The sequence below is a fragment of the Helobdella robusta genome (genome assembly GCF_000326865.2).
Source record: "Helobdella robusta unplaced genomic scaffold HELROscaffold_70, whole genome shotgun sequence".
NCBI lineage: Eukaryota > Metazoa > Annelida > Clitellata > Rhynchobdellida > Glossiphoniidae > Helobdella > Helobdella robusta.
Window position 1 is genome coordinate 177460 of NW_008705399.1, and position 21932 is coordinate 199391.

General features: G+C 34.1%; 5 protein-coding genes across 5 annotated transcripts; 2 read left to right on the forward strand and 3 right to left on the reverse strand.

The window, feature by feature from the left end:
* Positions 1 to 5303: 5303 nt before the first annotated feature.
* On the reverse strand, positions 5304 to 7522 carry HELRODRAFT_181328 (hypothetical protein; the record flags this gene model as incomplete). The annotated part of the gene is made up of 7 exons (XM_009031143.1): positions 5304 to 5345; positions 5457 to 5523; positions 5712 to 5863; positions 6207 to 6275; positions 6588 to 6734; positions 6945 to 7042; positions 7504 to 7522. 7 exons carry the CDS (start codon positions 7520 to 7522, stop codon positions 5304 to 5306), a joined length of 594 nt encoding a protein of 197 aa, XP_009029391.1.
* A 656-nt stretch (positions 7523 to 8178) lies between these two features.
* On the forward strand, positions 8179 to 11408 carry HELRODRAFT_181329 (hypothetical protein; the record flags this gene model as incomplete). Its single annotated transcript, XM_009031144.1, has 7 exons — positions 8179 to 8400; positions 8636 to 8794; positions 9089 to 9187; positions 9697 to 9871; positions 10244 to 10473; positions 10757 to 11029; positions 11307 to 11408. The coding sequence occupies 7 exons, from the start codon at positions 8179 to 8181 to the stop codon at positions 11406 to 11408; spliced, it is 1260 nt and encodes a 419-aa protein (XP_009029392.1).
* A 1257-nt stretch (positions 11409 to 12665) lies between these two features.
* HELRODRAFT_194191 (hypothetical protein) lies at positions 12666 to 16355 on the forward strand (the record flags this gene model as incomplete). Its single annotated transcript, XM_009031145.1, has 4 exons — positions 12666 to 12754; positions 13015 to 14642; positions 14949 to 16069; positions 16114 to 16355. The coding sequence occupies 3 exons, from the start codon at positions 12666 to 12668 to the stop codon at positions 16067 to 16069; spliced, it is 2838 nt and encodes a 945-aa protein (XP_009029393.1). The 3' UTR covers positions 16114 to 16355.
* Positions 16356 to 16387: 32 nt separating this feature from the next.
* HELRODRAFT_194192 (hypothetical protein) lies at positions 16388 to 18807 on the reverse strand. The gene is made up of 6 exons (XM_009031146.1): positions 18421 to 18807; positions 17780 to 17906; positions 17441 to 17533; positions 16908 to 17166; positions 16616 to 16808; positions 16388 to 16492 (listed from the first exon to the last, which is right to left on the reverse strand). Exons 1-6 carry the CDS (start codon positions 18626 to 18628, stop codon positions 16395 to 16397), a joined length of 978 nt encoding a protein of 325 aa, XP_009029394.1. The 5' UTR covers positions 18629 to 18807; the 3' UTR covers positions 16388 to 16394.
* Positions 18808 to 20897: 2090 nt separating this feature from the next.
* On the reverse strand, positions 20898 to 21607 carry HELRODRAFT_181332 (hypothetical protein; the record flags this gene model as incomplete). Its single annotated transcript, XM_009031147.1, has 3 exons — positions 20898 to 21289; positions 21463 to 21497; positions 21600 to 21607. The coding sequence occupies 3 exons, from the start codon at positions 21605 to 21607 to the stop codon at positions 20898 to 20900; spliced, it is 435 nt and encodes a 144-aa protein (XP_009029395.1).
* Between the last annotated feature and the right edge of the window lie 325 nt (positions 21608 to 21932).

A 21932-nucleotide genomic window follows, 5' to 3' on the forward strand; every position in this document is an offset into this window, starting at 1 on the left:
CTCAAACTATTTTGAATTCTCCCCGAAAAATTTGAACTACGGAGTACATGCATATATAGCACTGATTACTGTTGTTTTTATAATGAATTTATATTATATTATATATATATATATATATAATAAAGTTTATATTCACTAAATGTAAACAATAAATATCAACAAAACCTAACAAAGTCTTAAACTAGACAACTAAAAACACCTTAGCCCATTTTTTAAACCAATGCTACGTTTTTAACCAACATTTTTAAATGGTCTTAAAATCGAATTTATCCTCAGGCAACCAAAGCATAGGCAACGATTAATTACAAGCACAATCGAAGTTATCCGGAGAATTTAGGTTGTGAATTAATGCAGCTTCCACTGAGGCTCTTTTCTCCCTGGCCACCAATCCATGAGCTTCAAAAAGGATCGTTATTATTATGGCGAATAAATATGAAAACAAGAAAAAAACAGAATAAATATTATATATTTATTCATATATAATTTATATTATAATAAAACTAAACTAAAGACATCATAGTTTCACTATTTTGCGTATTATATTAATAGATAGCTGGGTAGGAGTCAATTTGCATTCGAGCAAGTTACTGCAACCAAGAGCCACGCAAGTAACATTGACGATTACATTGCCAGGCTGACTATTTCTTCATCAGGCCAAGTTTTGGTTCAGTGATAATAATGTTATCATCCAATTATATTCATAATTTATATCAAAAAATGAAGTAAATTCATAAAAAAATTTAGGAAACTCCAAACTAACCATCATTCAAAGGCATACATTCTACGATTACCGTTAGTATTCCAATTAACGATATAGCAACCAACATCATCATCGTCGTCGTCGTCATCATTTTTTTCATCATATTGGGATTACTTTCTATTTTATTTTTAATTTAATTGATTTCTAATTTCTTCCTACCCTCGTCACGATTCAATCCAAGCCAAAATCCCTGATGAACAATCCAACCAAGAACAAGCTAACCAGAACTTGATGGATGATTATGATGATGATGACGATCACGACGAAGATTATTATTTTTATTACTGTTATATTTTATTATTTTATTTTAAAAAGTATGAATTTATATGAGTGTATATTTTTTAAAATTCGAACGAATCCTTCAAAATAATTTCATATCAGTCAATTTAACGGCTTTCTAGAGAGAGAAAAAGAAAGATAGAAAAAGAGAGAGAGAGACAGATTGGGAAGAGAGATAAAGATTGATTCGTATTTATCACGGCGATACACACAAGAACATCTGCTGACCATGAATAAATTATATACATATACACACATACATACATACATTTTTTTACACGCATACATACATACATACAAACAAACAAACAATCATACATGCCTACGACCCCAGCACCTTAAGAATATTCATTCTGACCCTTTGCCAATCGGTGACAAACTAAACTCCTTAACCCAGTTCATTGATCTGATCCTATCTGGAGCCTGCCCACTCCCTCGCCGGTTCTTCTTCTTCGGACGACTAATAGTTTTAAATAAAAAAGACGAAGGGTCAGACAGATTGCAGTTGGAAATGTTTTGAGGAGGTTAGCCAGCAAATGTGCCCTAGCCCTGGTGGTGGTTGAACTCAAAGACCAAATTCTACACGACTCAGTTGGGTGTCGGGGTTTAAGGTGGTGCCGAGGCTGCTGTTCATGCGGTTCGAAGACTGGTCACCAACCTCTCCGATTAATGGGGTCTCTGAGATTGGACTTTAGAAATTCCTTCAACGCCTCGATGTTAGAGGCTGTCTAATTTTTTTGCCCCAATATTTATAATTTCTGCCGTTCTGCTTATGGCTGAGTCTCTTTTCTTGGCTACCACTCTTGAGTTGTAGAATCGTCCAAGGGGGTACAGCAGGGTGATTCCCTTTACGGTCCCTGACACTCCTTCCGAACGATATGTAAATCTGAAAAGTATAAGGAGTGTGGTTTGACGCGCGGGCAGCGGACGAGAAAATGAAAAAATATGAAAACGCCCTCCCCCAATGGATTTTTTGCCAATATGTATCGAGGTTCTCGGCTCGATGGACCCCAACACCCTTAAATTTCTTAATTCTAAATGTAAATTAATCAGCGTCAGATCAGGCGACAGCAGAGAACTGTTCTTCGCAGCTAACCACATTTCGTGCTTGTTGCAGCGGTTCCTGCGTGTCTGTGTGTTGGAAAATATCCAGTTAAATGCCGACGTAATGGCAAATCAAAGTGTTAATCCACTTGTTACTTGATGTTTGACTGTTCAGTGTCATTCATCATGTTTTGGTTCTAACATACATACGTACACATACACACACACACACATTCTAACACATACACACACACACATTCTAACACATACACACACACACACACACACACAAACACACATACATATATATGTGAAGAGAAACATAGAGAGAAAGATAGAGCGGGATCGCCTTGGGTACATATGGAAATCTATCGCTATTTTATGGTAATACATGCCTGTTGATATAAAGCATACTTATGAACATTTTTGAACTGTTGTTTTTAACCATGGGTTCGTTCTTACGAACATACATACAAGATATCATAGATATCATACATAGATACTATAAATACCATACATACAAACATTCATAAATAGATGCATTCATAGATACATTCGACATACGATGCAATAAACCTATATACCTATTACGCACACATATACACGTACACACACACGTACACACACAGGCAAACCCACCTACCCACATACACACACACACACAAACAAACATAAATAAAATCGATCTCTAGAACTTCAATAAAATATGTTACCAGACAGCGAATTCAAAACTTCATTAGTGTATGATAGCTACTAGGTACCAGCTCTCTATGATTTATAATAATAATAATAATAATAATAATAATAATAATAATAATAATAATAATAATAATAACATCATCGTCACCACTAGGAACGTCATCATCGGCAATTAAGTCATAAAAAACTATAAATAATTCAAATTTCGATACCGAAAATAATATTATGAAACGAGACGAAATAATTTAGTCATGTTCCGACATCACTTTAAACTAAATGACGAATGAATAAATATTTTTTCACATTTTAAATTTATTATTTATTTAAATTTAATAAGATTTTAAAAATTATTTCATTATTATTCTAGTTATTTTATTTATATTTAGGCATATTTATAGCTAAAATAATTATATAAAATGTACTGTCCAACAAAGCCAAATTATCTTTTCAGCAAGCCAAAAGAGGTAAGCTAGGCGCCACATAAATAAATTTATATTTCTCAGAATTTTTAGATTCAGAATATTCTTAAATTAATTATTTAATTATTTGTATTCAGCAACATCAACAACAACATCAACAACAACATCAATATCAACAAAAACAACAACATCAACAACAAAAACAAAAATGACAATTCTGACAAAAAGCCCACGAAAATGACGTCAAAATGGATGATGATCATGTTGTCGACTTCATTGTTGGTCCTTTTCGTTGAGAACAGCCGTGAAGATGACAAAAATGAAGATGGTGGTGATTGTGAAGATGAGAAGATGATTATGATGATGAAGATGAGAAAGAAGATGATTATGATGATGAAGATGAGAAAAAAGAGGAAGAAGATGATGATGATGGTGAAGATAAGGAAGATGATGACTATGATGGTGAAGATGAGAAAAAAAAAGAAAGAAGATGATGATGATGGTGAAGATAAGGAAGATGATGACTATGATGGTGAAGATGAGAAAGAAAAGGAAGAAGATGATGATGATGGTGAAGATGAGGAAGAGGATGATTATGATGGTGAAGATGAGAAAGAAAAGGAAGAAGATGATGATGATGGTGAAAATAAGGAAGAAGAGGAAGAAGGAGCTGATGATGGTGAAGATGAGAAGGAAAAGGAAGAAGATTATGATGATGGTGAAAATAAGGAAGAAGAGGAAGAAGAAGATGGTGATGGTGAAGATGGTTATCTTTTCAAGGCAATAATAATTATTATTAATTATCATAGTTGTTGTTATCATCAGCTGTCTTATCATCGTACACACATCTTACGTACCGAGACACGCGCTCGCACGAACACAGACACACACACACACAGACACACACACACACACACAGACACACACACACACAAACACGAACAGAACCAAACGATAGTAACAACGAATAATAGTAAAAAGATGATAAATAATATTTTATAATTAAATTATTTATAAAGTTATAATAACATTATATTAATAATTTTTAATAATTACTCATAATTTCGTTTTTTGTAGAAGCGGTTCTTTAGGTTTATGAGGAACCATGTTGAAGATGATGATGAAAGTTTGCTATAAAATAATTAACAACCACAACGACTAAATTATATTTAATTAATTATTAATTAAATTTAATTATTATTATTCAAGATTTTAACTTTAAAATAAAATATACAAGTAGCATTCTGATCTTGTTTCATTTCTATCAAAATTTGAAAAAAAAATCGAAATAAAAGCATTAACAACAAGATAATAACAATAACAACAACAACAACAACGAAATAATAACAATAATAGTAATAATAATTATAATAAGAGAGCAATAAAAAGATATGAATTCAACAAGCAGGGGTGGGCAAACTTTTTGAAGTGAGGGCCGCTTTGAGAACTATTTTACCTTTGAAGGGCCGCATATCTACATAAAAAGCAAACTTTTTCGACCCGAGGGAGAATTTTTTAAGATTCGTGACTCCTTTTTTTTGATCGTAACATCTGGCTGACGAACAAGGCTTTGCGGGCCGCATAAAATAGCGGGCCATAGTTTGCCCACCCCTGACTTAAAATGTTCTTGCAATCATTCAATTTTCAATAGCGTTTACATATTCAAGTCATTCATTCATCATTTGTTCATTCATTCATTCAGTTAATCAAGAATGAATGAATAAATAAATGAACGAACGAACAAATGAATAAACGAACAATCGAATGAATGAATGAACGAATGAATGAAAGAACAAATGAATGATTGGTATGAACAAATGAATAAAAGATGAATAAATGAACAAAAGATAACAAAAGTGGAATATTATTTTAAAAAAGATTTTTACAAAAAAATTAAATAAAATAAAGCGAAACAAAAGTCAGAGATTCAAAAGTATAAATTGGATCATTTTTGATGACACGTGTTCATTCGTTTGTTCCGTTCGTCCATTCATTCGTTCGTTAGTTCATTCATTTGTTAATTAATTAAATAACTAATTGATTCATTGATTCATTCATCATTCATTCATTCATTCATTCATTCGTTTCCTTCAGATTATCGATCAGGATTTTCTCAGCTGGGCCAATCTTTGAGACAATTCGTCCTAAAAAAATAAAAAACGAATGAAAGAAAAAGTGAATTAATAAATAAATGAATTAACTAACTAAAAAATGAATGAATGAACAAACGAACGAACAAAAATAAATGAGTGAACCTGGTCTTTGGAAGCAGTTCCAACTGAAGAACTCATTGCTTGCGGCATTTCCATGTTTAGTTCAATTCTATTATGACGTCATCATTAATCACAATTAAGATGACGTCATCAATAATTACAATTAAGATGACGTCATCAATAATTATAATAATTTATTTACCATTGTTTTTACGTATTCTATTTATTTCAATCATATATAAGATCCCGTCAAGAAGCTACCCCTACAAAACGACCCAACCCCTTAAACAAACGCACCCAGCCTCGTCCGCCACTTCCACCATGAGGGCCTCAACTTGGTTCTGCGGCGTGGTAAGTGTGGATGAGTTTGCCATCGTGTCCTCCATCACCTGCGTCTGCACGTCCAAGTGCTCAAACTGCTGCTCGAATCGATCCATCAAAGTCGAGATCTACGTTGATTGGTTGGTTGGTTAGTTGGTTGGTTGGTTAGTTGGTTGGTTGGTTGGTTGGATGGTTGGCTGATTGGTTGGTTGGTTGATTGATTGGTTTGTTGATTGATTGGTTGGTTGGTTGGTTGGCTGGTTGGTTAATAAAAGATTGTCTGATTGATTGGATGATGCATTTGTAACGTAAGGTTTGTGTAATGAATAGCTAATTAAGAATTGTAATTCATGTTAAAGAATTTTGTTACATTCATCTATCAGAATCTCCAAATAAACAAAAAATATTCCTAAAAAAAACGAATTTTAATAAAAAGTTCCGACTAATTTCAAAATGATTTCCAAGACGAACCTTCTCCAAGTTCATGCTGCTCATCGCTGACGTCATCGCCTTCACTACGCCCGCCATTGATTGCGTAACCTTCGGGAATCATCATCATCATCATCATTTACAACAACATCATCATCGTCGGCAACAACAACATCATCATCATTATCATCATCATCATTGTCATCATCATCATTATCATCATCATCATTGTCATCATCATCATTATCGGCAACAACAACATCATCATCATCACCGTCGTCATCATCATCATCAACAACATCATCATCATCGTCGTCGCCATCATTATCATCAACAACATCATCATCATCATCAACTTCGTCGTTATCATAGCATTAGTAGTAGTAATAGTAGTAAAGGTAATGTAACAGTTTTGTGTCTAACTTTCCCCATTGTTACGGCACTTTGAACTCTGGCGGCCACTGCATCTACCCTGGCACTCATCCGACGGTAGTTCAGCGACTGATTCTTCTGCCTAATTGAGTTTTCTCCGTGAATCCGCGCGCCCTCCATGTTGCATTTTATTATCGCCTGTTTTCGGTTAGTGGTTGTTTTTTGATTTGATTTTTGTTCTTTGTTATGTTAAGAGCTCAGCTCTTATATTTAAAACTATACACGCCTCACGTGTGCGTGTGTGTGCGCGCGTGTGTGTGTGGCAGTTTTTCAATTGGTTGGTTGAAAATAAAATTAGAAAAACTGGTTGGATAGAAACGTTCGAATGAAAATCTATTAAATTCCAACTTGCTTCAGCTTATTCTTCTCAATAACTTCTTGTTTGTCACATTTCTTGGCGTATTTTTCCAGGTTTTTGGAGGCAAATCTCAAATTGAAGAGTTCGTCTGTCATAAAAAGATGTAACTTTAATATATAAAACTTCGTAAAATATTAATTAAAAATGCACCAAGTTCTTAGGATTCTCACTACTTCTACTACTACTGCTACTGCTACCACCACCACTACTACTACTACTACTACTACTACTTCTACTACTACTACTACTACTACTACTACTACTACTACCTACCACTACTACTGCTACTACTACTACTACTGCTGCTGCTGCTACTACTACAAATACTACTACTAATAATGGACTTTACGTAAGATTAGGGAATGTGACTATCAGATAACAAATGTTGCAATGATGTAATCAATGTTATAATGTAATCAATGTACTAATCGCTAATTGACTAATTAGTAATGTAATGTAATGTATGTTATGTAATCACGTAATCATTACGTCGTAATGTAATGTAATTGATCTCGAAGTAATCAATGAAATTAAAAAATATTAACTAACTTTCGAGTTTTTTAGACATCGCGATTTGAAAAAATTCAAGTTAAAAATAAAATAAATTAATTAATAAATGATTTACAATTTATAAGTAAAACCCGGAACTAAATTAAATATGGAATTCCCCATTTCTTTTTTTGTTTATTCATAGACATTGCAACATCAAACATGTTGGTTTTATTAATTTTCACATTTACAGTTTCTTTGGTTACGTTGCGACGGTTATGACGTGTAGAAATAATAATAATAAAACATTTTTGAACGAAAATAAATAAACAAAAGTCTACAATTTATATCAAATTAATAACAATTAATAAAATTTATAAAAATCTCTAGGGCCTAATTATCAAAAGTTGCTCCTTTAGAATAGAAATTATCGAAGTTTTATTTTAAGCTATTCATATTAACAGGTTACCGATGATCTTAATTACACTAAAAGTGATATATTTATATTTGAAAGTATTTGTGTGGGTCATCACATCATCACAAAATCATCACAATACAATAAAAATCACTATTATTTTAAGCAAAATCATCATAATTTCATTAAAAATCACCAAAGTCTCATATAAACACGATATGATGATAATCATAGTGATAATCTTATACAAAATCACCGTCACCGTTCCAGACAGAAGACGGTCATTAACTTCACCTCCCACTAAAATTGCCGACCCTAAAATGTCGAACTGCGTAAAATCGAGTGACCAGTTCACTTACGCCGAATGGAAGGCCAACCAAATGAACGTTTTGTTGGGGGCCGAGCTAGACAGGGCCTCGGCCGAAAGGCTGACAAACGAAACGAAACGATACATCGACGAGATGAGGCAAGCCAGTCAGCATTCTGATCAGAGAGCTGAGTTCTCACAGGAAAGAAGAATGGAAGAAGTTCGATACTGGCAGGTTGGATGATGAATAAGTTAACATAATTTATCATAAATTAACAGTGAAGGGTTTAATTATTCTTAATAAATCATCGTGATAGATAGATAGATAGGATTAGGGTAAGGACATTGAAATACACATCATGAAGTTAATGAAACCATTTTTTTCATCGAGTTATGAATATTTAAGATAAAAACTAGCCTACATAATACATTTTTATTACATTCTAATAAATATGAACCACACGAAACAGAACGAGTTAAACATGAAACTCGATCAAATCAAGCTAGCCATCAATGATCTCTCGTCCATTGATAGGCGGTTGGACAAAGCAATGGACTCTATCAAAGAGAATTGTCACATCGTTCATAAGTGCCTGGAAGCACGCAAGAGAAGAAAGAGAATTTATTTGGTTCGTTTATTATCACTACTATATTGTGTTTATACGGTATAAGGGTCTTCTGGTTCTGTGCTACAAAGTAGCCTAGTTCAAACGCAAACATATCCCAGACTGTCCAACACAAAATTGTCTGATACGTTGGTCACCGCAGGTTGTATGCCGTTGTCGATACTACAAATTAATGTTATAAGATAATAATATTAATATTTACTATTGAAGAACTTAATTTAAAAATTTTTTAAATATTAATCTAAATAAAAATTATAAAATGTAAATATCGTAGAAGTATTTCAAAATAATCCTTAGGTGTACGATCCGGCCGAGAAGCAGTTGTGCAAGGAACGTGAAATCATCGAAGGGGTGCTGGCCCTACACTGCAAAACTAAATCACAAGTTAATGACCAGGTTAGGTTCTTTTTTTAATTCTTTTAATGCAGGTAAAAACATACATGGTCGGTTCAGGTCCAAATTTTGAGTTGTGACTCTGAGGCTTTATTTCAATTTTCAGAGCACCAAAATCGCAACGCAATAATTTTTTCTAAAAAGTTAGCGAATAAACTAGCTTCGAATATTATACATTTGACGTTATTGTTACCAAAACCGGTGATTTTTACAACGGAATGAGTGTTAAAACGACAAAGTTGCATAAACTTCCTGTAGGCATTCGAATAAGAATTCGGAACATTTGACAAATGTTTAAAAAGTAAAGATGCTTCTTCCCACTTCAAAAACATTTATGCCTCGTCATGCATCTAACAAAATGGCATTACCTCGGTAACCTTAATAACACGGAACGATGTAAGAAATTGCAAATGAATAAACTATAGAAAATACAATAAAATTATTATATTATTACCTATAATTTTTATTTTATAATATTATTAATATAATTCTCATTTAATTTCAATCCCCAGTTACGTCTTTTGCGTAAACTTCGCCACGACATCGAGAAGGATGTTCTGATGAAGCTGACGAACTTCGATGTCGAAATGGAAAGTAGCGAAATCAGGGCTAAAAAAGCGGCAATTGCGGCTTATAACTACGACCCGAATTGTGAAGGTGCCGAATTATGTCCCTGCAAACTAGAAGGTGTGTCTGTCTGTCTGTGTCCATCTATGTGTGTGTTTGTGTGTGTGTGTGTTTCTATGTATCTGTTGTTGACATTGTTCCCAGTTGCAGGTGTATATAATACATACGATACATTTGTAAGGTTTCCTCATTAATTCTACCTTGCAAATTTTATTTTCTATATTATTCCTTATTTTATATTATGTTCTCTATATTCTTTATTATAAGTTTCAATCATTTACACTTGATGGTCATATATTATACTACTGTCACTATCGCAGCTACTGCCACTACTGCAACTTCTATATCTTCTACCACACTACTACTACCAATAATAATTGCAATAATAATATCTACAATAACCAAATGAAAACTAATTTTAATTATAAATAGGACACTGTTGCCAAAAGACGAAGAAACCTGGCGGGCTGTCCTCGATCTCTGATTGGCTGACGCAAGTGAAATCGGTGCATACAGAGGCGGAGAAGCAGCGACAGAACGCGGCAAATCTTACCTCAATTGCCGACAGTAGCCTCAAACAAACTAAAGACGACCTGCAAAATATCAAAGTGGCTACTGATGACGCTTTCAGGGAGAGGATTTATGAGTTGAGAGACCACAAGGTGATTGGAGGGAAAATGCGGAGGTTGAGAAGGTTTAGCTGCAAGTAGTGGTAGTTGCTTTGGTAGTAGTAAACTAGTAATTTTAGCAGTAGTAGTAGTAGTAGTATTAGTAGTAGTATTAGTAGTAGTAGTAGTAGTAGTAGTAGTAGTAGTAGTAGTAGTAGTAGTAGTAGTAGTAGTAGTAGTAGTAGTAGTAGTAGTAGTAGTAGTAGTAGTAGTAGTAGTAGTAGTAGTAATTGATCATTAAAATTGATAAGTTGTCTTACTACTGTGACAAAACAAGGCTAAAATGGAGGATCATCTCCAGAAAGTGGTAAAACAGATCCAAGAGATGGAGACAACCTCACAGTCACTCATCAACGAGATCAACATTTACACAAAGAAGTTAACTTTTGAGCAGTCCAAGATTCAACCCCTCCAAAATTGCCCTCAGAATCTGTTGGACAGTGAGGAGGTCCTGGTTACCAACTACTGTACCAATAAGGGCAATGTTGAGAAGTTGAAGGACAACCTGGCCTGTGTGCAGTGCTCTCTTAAGAGTTTGCAATGTCGTAAGGTTTGGATTTTTTCTGAAAATTTCACAGTTGAATTTTCTTTTTTTCGCTTTTTGTTAGTTTCCGTTGTTTCCATTCGTTTTGTCTTCATGTAAATTTTTGAGAAATATTTAATGTTTTTCTTTTTTATTGTTAAGAAATGTCGTATTCTGCCTTAAATATTGAACGTAATGCAACATAGCACTCGTTAGTTTGAGATTTTGAAATTATAGAAATAATAAAATGTTATAACTATTATTATGATTGAATAATATTATAATTTATAAAACAACAAAATAGGTGGAGGTTGAGAGCGACCTGAAGTTATGCACGGAGGCACTGACCATCGACGATTACGAATGTCTTCCTATGAGACAGTCCATCAAATACTTTCTGTACTAGAAGGCTGGGTATTCTAGGTGTTTCTATATTTAGATGTGAGAAATTCCTAATGTTTCTATATTTAGATATGGGAAATCCAGTTGTTTCCGTATTAAGGTAACGGAAATTATTGACAAAGTTTCAATACCTTTATAACTCAAATTTTCAGTAATGGTTTGACTATTTTTCAAGTTCTGACAAATTTATCTTTTTAATTTTTATAATTATTTATTTCAAATAAACATAAAGCCTAAAATTAATTCAATATAGTTAAATACTTACTTCGATTTCAAAATACGTTTATCAGTGCGCCTTATTATGATATACATATAATTAATAATATTGTTGTTGTTAATTATTCCTTCCTTGTTAATTCTCAATGGTATTTCTTAGATTTATTCACATAGACGGAGCGTGTGTGTAAATACACTTGGACTCGGGCATTTAGCTCACTATGCGTTCGAACCTGGTTAGTGCAGCAGCAGAAACAGACGTCATAACCACTATTCCATCCTGCCGTTCACGTGCTATTATTATTTAAACTTGCCTATGATGACCTTTCTTATACACTTCTTTAAGTTTGAATTCAATTTTGTGTCGAGTTGAATTATCTTTGGAGAGTAAGTATTGAAAATTAAAACGCCGCTCCGTGTTATAATTAAATGTTAGTTTATAAATAGTGCTGCAAAATATGCAGTATTGCAGTGTATATGAAGAATATGAAGAATGGAGAGAGAGAGAGAGAGGAAAGAGAGAGAGAGAGAGGAGAGAGTTGTAACATCCAGCATCTTATCTTTTTCAGTGCTGAAGCTGTGGTGAGTAAACATTGAACAGCTAGAAGTTTAAGAACACTTTGTAGAAGTTTAACTGGGTGTCTGTGTGTGTAATACATACGTACATACATCATATTAACATACGTACATATATACATACGTACAAATGAAACGGAGATTATGAATGTCCAATTTAATTGTATAAACGGGTTTACCTTTATTAGCGTTAATCTGTAAACAAACAAAAACAGTAAACGCTTCATAATTAATTAATTATTAAAATGACGTCACGATGTTTTTGTTTACTAATTGATTTGTCTTTAATGTTGCGTTGGACATGTTTGTATTTGGCCGTCTTTATGAAATAAAATTTGAAAATATATAAATAATAGTTATAAAAATAATACAATTACTATTGCTACTTCTACTGCTGCTGCTACTGCTACTACTACCACTACTACAAAAACAACTATAGCAATAAAAATAATAATAATAGTAATACGTTATGTGTCAGGGTTTAATTAAAAGTCTCAGAAAACATCAATGTAAAGTATGCACGATCATTATCATCTTCTTTTGGGGCTTAAAGAACAGGTAATAACGTTGATTTTGTATTTTTTCATTCAATTATAATATAAAATTATGAATGGACATTGCTTTACAGTGAAGAATCATGATTATTAATTATGAATTGAAGTAGCAGTTTTACAAATTCAGTATGATGTAATTTTTCTTAAAGTTTAATTTGTAAAATCATTCATTGCAAACTCGCTATGCTGTTTTAAACTCACGAAATTTATTCCATTTAATCAATAAAGTGAAAAAATTTATTTCAAATTTAAAAAATAAACTAGATTCACGGCAGAGAGGCCAAAGCTAACAGACAAGTTTCGGGACTTAGATAAATACATAGAGGAATTAAGAAACGCAAAATTTCCACCTTACAACTACCAGCTACTCCAATCGGAAGCACAGAGAACAGAGACCACTAATCCTTTGCAACTTCCTGGAAAGAGCAGAAATCATCCCCACAATGATGATAATAGCCGCAAAAGTAATGATAGTGATCTTGTAGATGCTGATGACGATCGCGACGATTCTGTTGGTAGAAACTGCTCTCTCGGTATCACAAACTGCTCGAAAGGATTAAAAATGATGGGGAAGAAGAATAATGTTAATCCTCGTAAAATTGATGAGGGTGGTGGTGTTGGTGGTGGTGGTGTTGGTGGTGGTGATGATGTTGTTACCTTTGATAGTAATCGTTTTACAGTTAAAAGTACCACCAGTTTCGATGGCAAATTTCGAAATGATGTGCGAGACTTGAGGGGCAACAACAACAACAACAACGTTTTGCACCATAATGACGTCAACAACTCCTACAACGATAATAGCATCAGCAGTAACAACAACAACAACAATAGTACTTTAAACAATGACATCAACAACAACGGCACCACCATCAGTTATGACATCATGAAAGACATCCACATTAACGAGAACATAAACAAACTGGCCACCAACAAAGACAACAAAATCTTTCGCACTGAACTGAAGAACAATTCATACAGCAGCCAAGACGAGAAGGTTTACAGATCAAACAACATTAACAACAGCAATAACAACAGCCACAAGAATGATACTTTAAACAGCCTAAACAACAACAACAAAAAACGCGTTGATAACATCAACAACAAAAATATCATTAACAACAACAAAAACCACACAAACTTATTCAATGTGAAAGACGCCTTGAACATCGTCAGGGAGAACGAACACAGCAAAACTAGCAACAACAAAATTTCAGCCAACAACATTAATAAAAACAACATCAACGCCGCTAACAACAACAACAATGACAGCATTGTAGACATCATCAACAACAACAACAGCATCAGCAACACCAACAACATCAGCAACGACAACAACAACATCAGCAACAACAACAACATCAACAAAAACAGCAACAACAACAACAACAACAACAACAATAATAATAATAAAAACAACATTAATGACAATGCTTATGACACTTATTACGACGATATTCTGGTCGGTTTCGATCGGAACATCAGCAATACCAAAAAGAACAATAACAATAATAATAACAATAACAACAATAATAACTTTCAAATCTATCAACAATGGTCTGAAGAGTTAGTAGATAGTTTAAAAGTGGATTTTTCGCTGACGAACAAAATTATGGCGCTGTATTCTGAATCCAAAATTCAAGAAATTAATCGCTTGGCAATGCTACAAAAGGCCAAATATAATTTGAAATATAGAAAGTACAAAAACCACAACAACAGCAACAGCAACAACAATAATAAAAAGAATTATACCAACGATAATATTAATAATAATAAACCGAGTATATTATTAATTACAGTCGTTCATTCGGCACCTGGGCACTTCAAAGAACGAAGCGTGATTCGACGAACCTGGGCACGAACTGACAACGAAGTTTTCACCTTCTTTCTTATTGGTCAGTTAAATTATGAAAATATAAAGATCATAATTATAATTATTATTGTTAATTTAATTATTACATTTTATATTTTTACGATTCTATATTAAGTATTTGTCAGAAGCACCAACAGAGTGCATGCGAGTAAAATACGCCTAAGCTTTACTAATCTGACATTTAGCAAGTGATGGGTGGAGATCTTTTGGCATTCGAATCCAGTCACTACAGCAGCATTGCCAGGCACCTTAATCAGTACGCCATCTATTAGTCGTACCATTTTCATTCATAGCACGACTAAAAATGATCAAACACCCACTGACGAAGGTACGCAGGGACTCAGCGAGGTTTATATGACTCTGATAGAGAAAGAATCGCAGACCCATGGCGATATTTTTACTGCTGGCTTTGAAGACAGTTACGCCAATCTGACGCTCAAGTCGCTAGCCATGCTTCTAAAAATCGGTGAGGCGTTCGGCGAGGCCGCGCGCCTTATTGGCCGAACAGAGTTGAGAAATAATATCGGTAAGAATAGTAATAATAATAGTAATAACATCAATAATAATAATAATAATAACAATAATAATAATAATAATAATAACATCAATAATAACATCAATAATAATAAAAGTGTTGATGACGTTATTGGTAATATCGATGGTGAAATGAATCGTTATAAGATGCAAAATTTTAGCACAAATGGCCACAACAACAAAGATAATAATAATAATAATAATAATAATAATAATAATAATAATAATAATAATAAACTCATCGATTTCTCGAACATTCCAAGTTCGATAGTGGACAAATCGCTCAACCGGTTTTTCTTGATGAAGGTCGACGACGACACGTTCGTCAATGTCGAATCTCTGGATAACATTCTCAGTGCCCGCGCATCTATACAAGGTACCGACAACAACAACAACGACAACAATGACGTCATCGACAACAACACAAACAATACAAATAACACAAATAACATCGACAACAACAACAACGCCAACAACGACAGCGGTGTATACGCCATCGGTTATGAATTCAAAAAAGTTCGACCGACTCGCTTTCCCACCAACACCTCCAAAATTTCCAAATCTAGTCGAACCAAAATAACCCAAAAAAGCTCCTGGATAATTCCTAGAGAGTTTTACTCCCAAGAATTCTACCCTGACTACTTGTCCGGGTCCGGTTACGTATTATCAGGAAAGGCTGTAGTAAAATTAGCAGAAGTAGCAAAAACAATTCCGCCATTTTGTATCGAAGACGTTCACGTGACTGGAATGCTGGGCGATAAAATAGGATTGAGACGGGAGCATAGTAATAAATTTAATGTTGACGATTTAGGACTTTTTGATCAATGCAACGCCCCCGTCAGCACTCATTACGTTAATATTAAAACTATGAAGCAGTTGTGGGATAAGTTGAGGGTCCATTTGATCACCTGTTGATGTTTCGAAAGTGACGACAATGACCATTGATCAAGAATACGGCTGTGCGTGCGTGTGTACGTGTGTGTGTGTGTGTGTGTGCGTGTGTGTGAGTGCCTTATCTTATATCATTCCTGCCTACCTTAATAGTGTTCTGTCTTAATATGATGATAGATTAATATTAAGATACATTCATAATGATAATCTATCTTTAGTGTTTGTTGGTAGCATTTTTATTTACGTCATAAAAAATATAAATTTGACATATAAAATATAAATAAAATATAGTTTGATAAATTTTTTAATGAACTAAAAATATATTTATTATGTTTTTATTTTATCAGCATCAGCACTGCTCACAACACTCAGTTGCGTAATATCCATTGCCACACAATCTTGGAGTTATGAAACCACAAATGGCAATCCTATTACCGTATTCGCAATCTGAAATTATTATTTCAAATTAATATTAATTGTTAACGTGTAATAAAATCAGCTCAGCCATAATAAATTAGCATAAAATTAACGTAAACCATTCGAAATTAGCACAAATTATGGCGTACTAACTTGGATTAGGCTGCCGGCCGACGCTGTTGAGTTCTGCCGTGTAAGTAGCTTTGTGCAGTGCGCACGTGTAACAGCACATTTGGACGTTGTTGCTATCGTAGCATTGGTTCCTGTTGATGGTCGCACAGTAATTAGCACTGCCCGCGTTGGCCACACAATTGCCCAGCAGTGGCACGGATATTGTGGTTGTGGTAGTGGTCGCAGTAGAAGTGGTAGTGGTTGTTGATGGCTTGGTGGTCGCGGTGGTTGTAGTAGTGGTCGCAGTAGAAGTGGTAGTGGTCGGAATTGGTGCAGTACTAGTAGTAGTAGTTCTTGTAGTCGTAGTAGTAGTGCTAGGAGTAGTAGTAGTAGTAGTTGTTGTAGTAGTAGTTGTTGTTGTTGTTGTTGTTGTAGTAGTGGTGGTTGTAGTAGAAGTAGTAGTGGTAGTAGTTGTTGTTGTGGTGGTGGTTGTAGTAGAAGTAGTGGTATTAATTGTGGTAGGTTGAACGCATTCGGGCAAAGATGCTACTTGTTGAACCCAGTATGTGATGTAATCTTGAACGACTGTGTAACTTTTTGTTTCAAGTCGTCAATCAATAAATAAACAAACGAACATATGAATGAGTTAGCGATTGACGAATGAACGAGCGAATGAATGAATGAATAGATGGATGAATGAATGAATGAATAATTGAATGAATGAATGAATAGATAAATGAAAGAATGAATGAATAGAATTAATGTTTGAATGAATGAAAGGATGAATGAAAAAAAAGATGAATGAATGAATGAAAGAATGAATGAATGAATGGATAGATAGATGAACGAATGAATTCAAAAACTAACGTGAAATCAATATTACTCTTAGGTGACGGTCTTGGTGGTGTGTAACCAACTGTAACGCTAGCTTTCAGATCACTGTTGCTATGTCCCACCGCCTGTTGTGACGTGTTCAATACATTATAACATTAATAATATTAATATTAATAGCGGTTGCAGTTCTTAAGACTTGTCGAACGCTCAACTACATCAATTCGTCCATCCAATCATCCATTCACGCGCTCGAACCCAGTCAATGCGACGCAGAGGCAAGCGTCTTCCCCTATTTCACCATCACCTAACATTCTCACCACTAAACTAGGCGTAGCTTCATTAGAGGTGTTAGTATTCAAAATAGATCTAACCGATCCGGATCCTGAACAACCGATCAGCTTATAATCGGAATTTCCATTCGTGTCAAAGGTCGGAAAAGTTGAACCTGCCACTCTGGCCTGGACGAAGAAGCCTTCAAACTGAGGCCCTGCTAGTGTTACTGCAAGTTTGAATGTGTTCGTGTGTGTTTGTGTGTACGTGTGTGTGTTTGTCTGAATGCTTGTGTGTATGTGTGTGTTTGTGTGTACGTGTGTGTTTGTCTGTGTGTATGTGTGTGTGTGATGGTCTTAGTGCACTTTATTCGCTTGCATGTGTTAACCCATTTTCTGCTGAGGTTTTAGATTTTCGTGATTTTTATATTATTTTATATATGTTGCAGATGCCAATAAAAAAACTTTTACGTATTTTTTCTTTTTTCAAAATTTTAATTTTTAAAAAAGTTAAATTTTAACTTTTAAAAATTTAAATATTAATTTTTAAAAATGTTAGAACGTTTTTTTAAAACGTCCTTTTATAAAGGACGCCAGCAGAATATGACTAATCAACAAATCTATCAACAAATTAGCCAACCATTCAACCAATCAACCATCCAACCAACCAGCCAACCAACCAACCAACCATTCAACCAACCAACCAACTAACCAATCAGCCAGCCAACCAACCAGCCAACCAACCAGTTAATCTCTGTCCAGCGGTATAGCAGTTGGAACTAAAAGTCAAAGTGAATGGAGAGGCAGCGGTTTGAGGACTGCTGCCATGCTGGGGTTTCATATCTCTGCATACGCTGGTGGGAGGTCCACTACTAAAGCCCCTATTTCTCAGGATTAAGCAGCAAATTAAAATTAGAGACGTATTTATGATCTTTAATTGGAGAGAGGCCATCTTTCAATCTTTCCTACTGTGCAATTTTTCACGTCAAATTTTCTGAGGACTGTAAATGTAACAGAAGTTAATACCCGTCAGCAATACGATTAGCAATAATTTTTACTTATAAATTATTTATAATAATATAAATAATTAAACAAACAACATTAAACTTAAATAAACTTTTGATAACAGAGCGTCAAACAAGCAACTTTAACATCGGGACAACTAAATTCTTCTCTCAGATACTTAAATGTTTATGTGATATATAAATACATACATTTATATATATATATATATATATGTTTTTTGTGTGTGTGTGTCTGTGTGTGTCTGTGTGTGTGTGTTTGTGTTCTTTGCAATACGTAAGAAGTAATTAAAACACGTTAAAATAATATTAACAACAACAACAACAACAATAATAATAATATGAACCGTCAATTGTTAACATTCCATCAGTCACGAGTATTGAACGTCACAGTAACACAGGTGCACACTCACGCACGCACACACATACACACATATACACATACATACACACACACATATACATATATATATATATATATATATATATATATATATATAGTGAGAGAGGGAGAGAGAGGGAGAGAGAGAGAGAACAATAAATTGTACTCTGTCTGAGACGTGTACTGAACTCTATTGAGCCTCAACTCGAATTATTCTTTTATTAGTTAGAAATATTATTAATAATGCTAATTGTTATAATTTAAATTATAGTATTAACTGTTGTGTGAATAATTTATTTTTTGACAACATCAGCTCTATTTTTAATTAATTAATTAATTAATTTATATACTCTTTCGTCTGAATTATGATGTCACAGCATTACGAAGTATTTCAATTTAAAATTGCCAGTCGTCCAAGCCAGAAATAACACCTACATTTGCAAAGAATCCTGTCTTGTATATAGACACACGCACGCACACACACATATACACAAACATGAACATACATAGACACACACACACACACACACACACACACACATCATATACACAGATATAAACATAAATACACACACACACGCATATCATATCTAACAATTTGAAACTTATAAAATGAACGAACCAGAAAAAAAATTATAGTAACTCCTAAGTACAAAGAATGCACGCAGTGACTGACAGCAATTCATTCTGAAACGATCGTAAATTTTTTTTTATTTCAATGACCAAACATTTTTTGTTTCATTTCTTCTCTCTCTCTCCTCCTCTCTCTCTCTCTCTCTCTCTCTCTCTCTCTCTCTCTCTCTCTCTCTCTCTCTCTCTCTCTCTACCTACCTGCCTACCTAACTACCTACCTGCCTGCCTGTCTGCCTGCCCACCTACCCCTACTTACCCCCCTACCCCCCTATCTACCTATCTATCTACAAATATCTTTTCTCTCTCTCTCTCTCTCTCTCTCTTTCTCTCTCTCTCTCTCTTCATGCATACGAATATCTCTCACAAATATTCAGTCGTATTTGAATGAGCGTCATTAAATCGTCGTTCGAAGAAGCTTCATTCATTCATCATAACTTCTCATCCGATCACTCATTCTGAATCAGTACTCTGTACAAATAAATAAACGAATAAATAAATAATAGTATAAATAATAATAATAATAATTATTATTATTATTTATTTATTTGTTTGTTTGTTGTTGTTGTGCAAACGGGTCGTGACCAACTGTTTTCATTGCTGCGTGTTTATTAATAGATAAATGAGTGAATGAACGACTGAAAGAATGAAATGATTGAACTGAATGAATGAACGAATGAACATTCATTTACATGAGCTGAACTAATGTAACTTAATGTAACTAATTGGCATTTTCAAAACAGTATAATAAATTTTTAAATGAAATCAATCAAACTTTAAACCAGGAGCAATTAGTTTCAACAGAAATTCAAATTGAATGTAATTTAACATAATTAATCGTCCTGGTTTTGTGTAAAAAAAACTGCTTCCAAAAGCGAAACAATTTTCTATATGAAATAAAACATTTCCAAAATGCTTTTAAGCATTCATCGAGACGTTTTTTCAAAGGCGGAAAACGTTGAAAATAAAACTTCCCAGTTAAATTAACAAGTTTCCATAAACACAACAGAAAATTGTTCCGAGACGTAACAAATTTTTCTAAAATTAACGACCTTTCCCGAACTTAACAATCCTTCAAAAAACCTAACTATCCCTCAAAAACCAAACAACAACAAACAAACAAGCAAGCAAGCAAGCAAACAGTAAGCAAAACTTTCAAATCCATATCTGGATCACCTGTCTTATTATTATTTCAACCCGCCATTCTTCTTATTAAACGTAATGCACACTTCACCGTCAATCCCTTCGGGTGAATCTTTATTTTTATCGCCCTCTGACATTTCATTGTTCGGATCCTCAAACAAATCGTACGAACCCTCTGAAAACTGAGCAGGTTTGGGCAGTTTGGCTTGAAAAAGTAGGCAATCCTTCTGAGACATGCTCATTACAGCCTGCAGTCTCGAGGTTCTGAAGTAGTGGTAGCACGTGCCCTGTAAAGTCCAATCGTTGTCGCGGTTTTTTGTGAAACTTTCAAAAGGTGAGATCAAAATTTCTCCCTCGCTTGGGAAGTATGAGAAGGAGCTTATCTTTATCCCGAACGTGATGTGATAGTTCTCAAAGTATGGCAAAGTTCCCGTGCCTGGTGGGGATGTGTTTGCCGGAAAATTATATATTTGTAATAATTATCAATCAATCAATTAATTAATCAATTGATTAATTAACTTTAAACATTTAATCTTCATTAATAATATTCAATAAACATCTACCAAAAGTATCAGTAACAGATCAGCTCAACGCTGCTTGAAGTGAAACCTTGGCCTGAGAAGTTGTGAATTCGATGGATAAACCTAAAAATTTTACAATTTTACGATATAATTTTAAAAATTAAATCATCTTTGCACTTATTAGCTGAAGAGATCATCATCTTTATCATTATGAAGCGTAGTGACTTCGACATTTCATAATCATACCTACTTTAAATCTTTAAATCCAAGTGCTATAGTTCAATTCCTGTGCTAAAACTCAATTCTAATAGTTTATATCTAATAAAAATGCCGTGATCGTTGCGTCACTGAAGACGACTCTATGGATTCAACTCTATGTTAGATGTCACTATGAAATCGATTAAGGTCTGATCGTGACAAAGGGCAAATGGATTGAAACTCTGAAATAAAATATTTTCAGGATCAAAAGAGTCCTTTAAGAAGTTCAGTCACATTTCGTCTGCTCATCCAACAGTTTTTTTTACAACTACCTCTATAAAAAACGTTTTTAACAAGTAT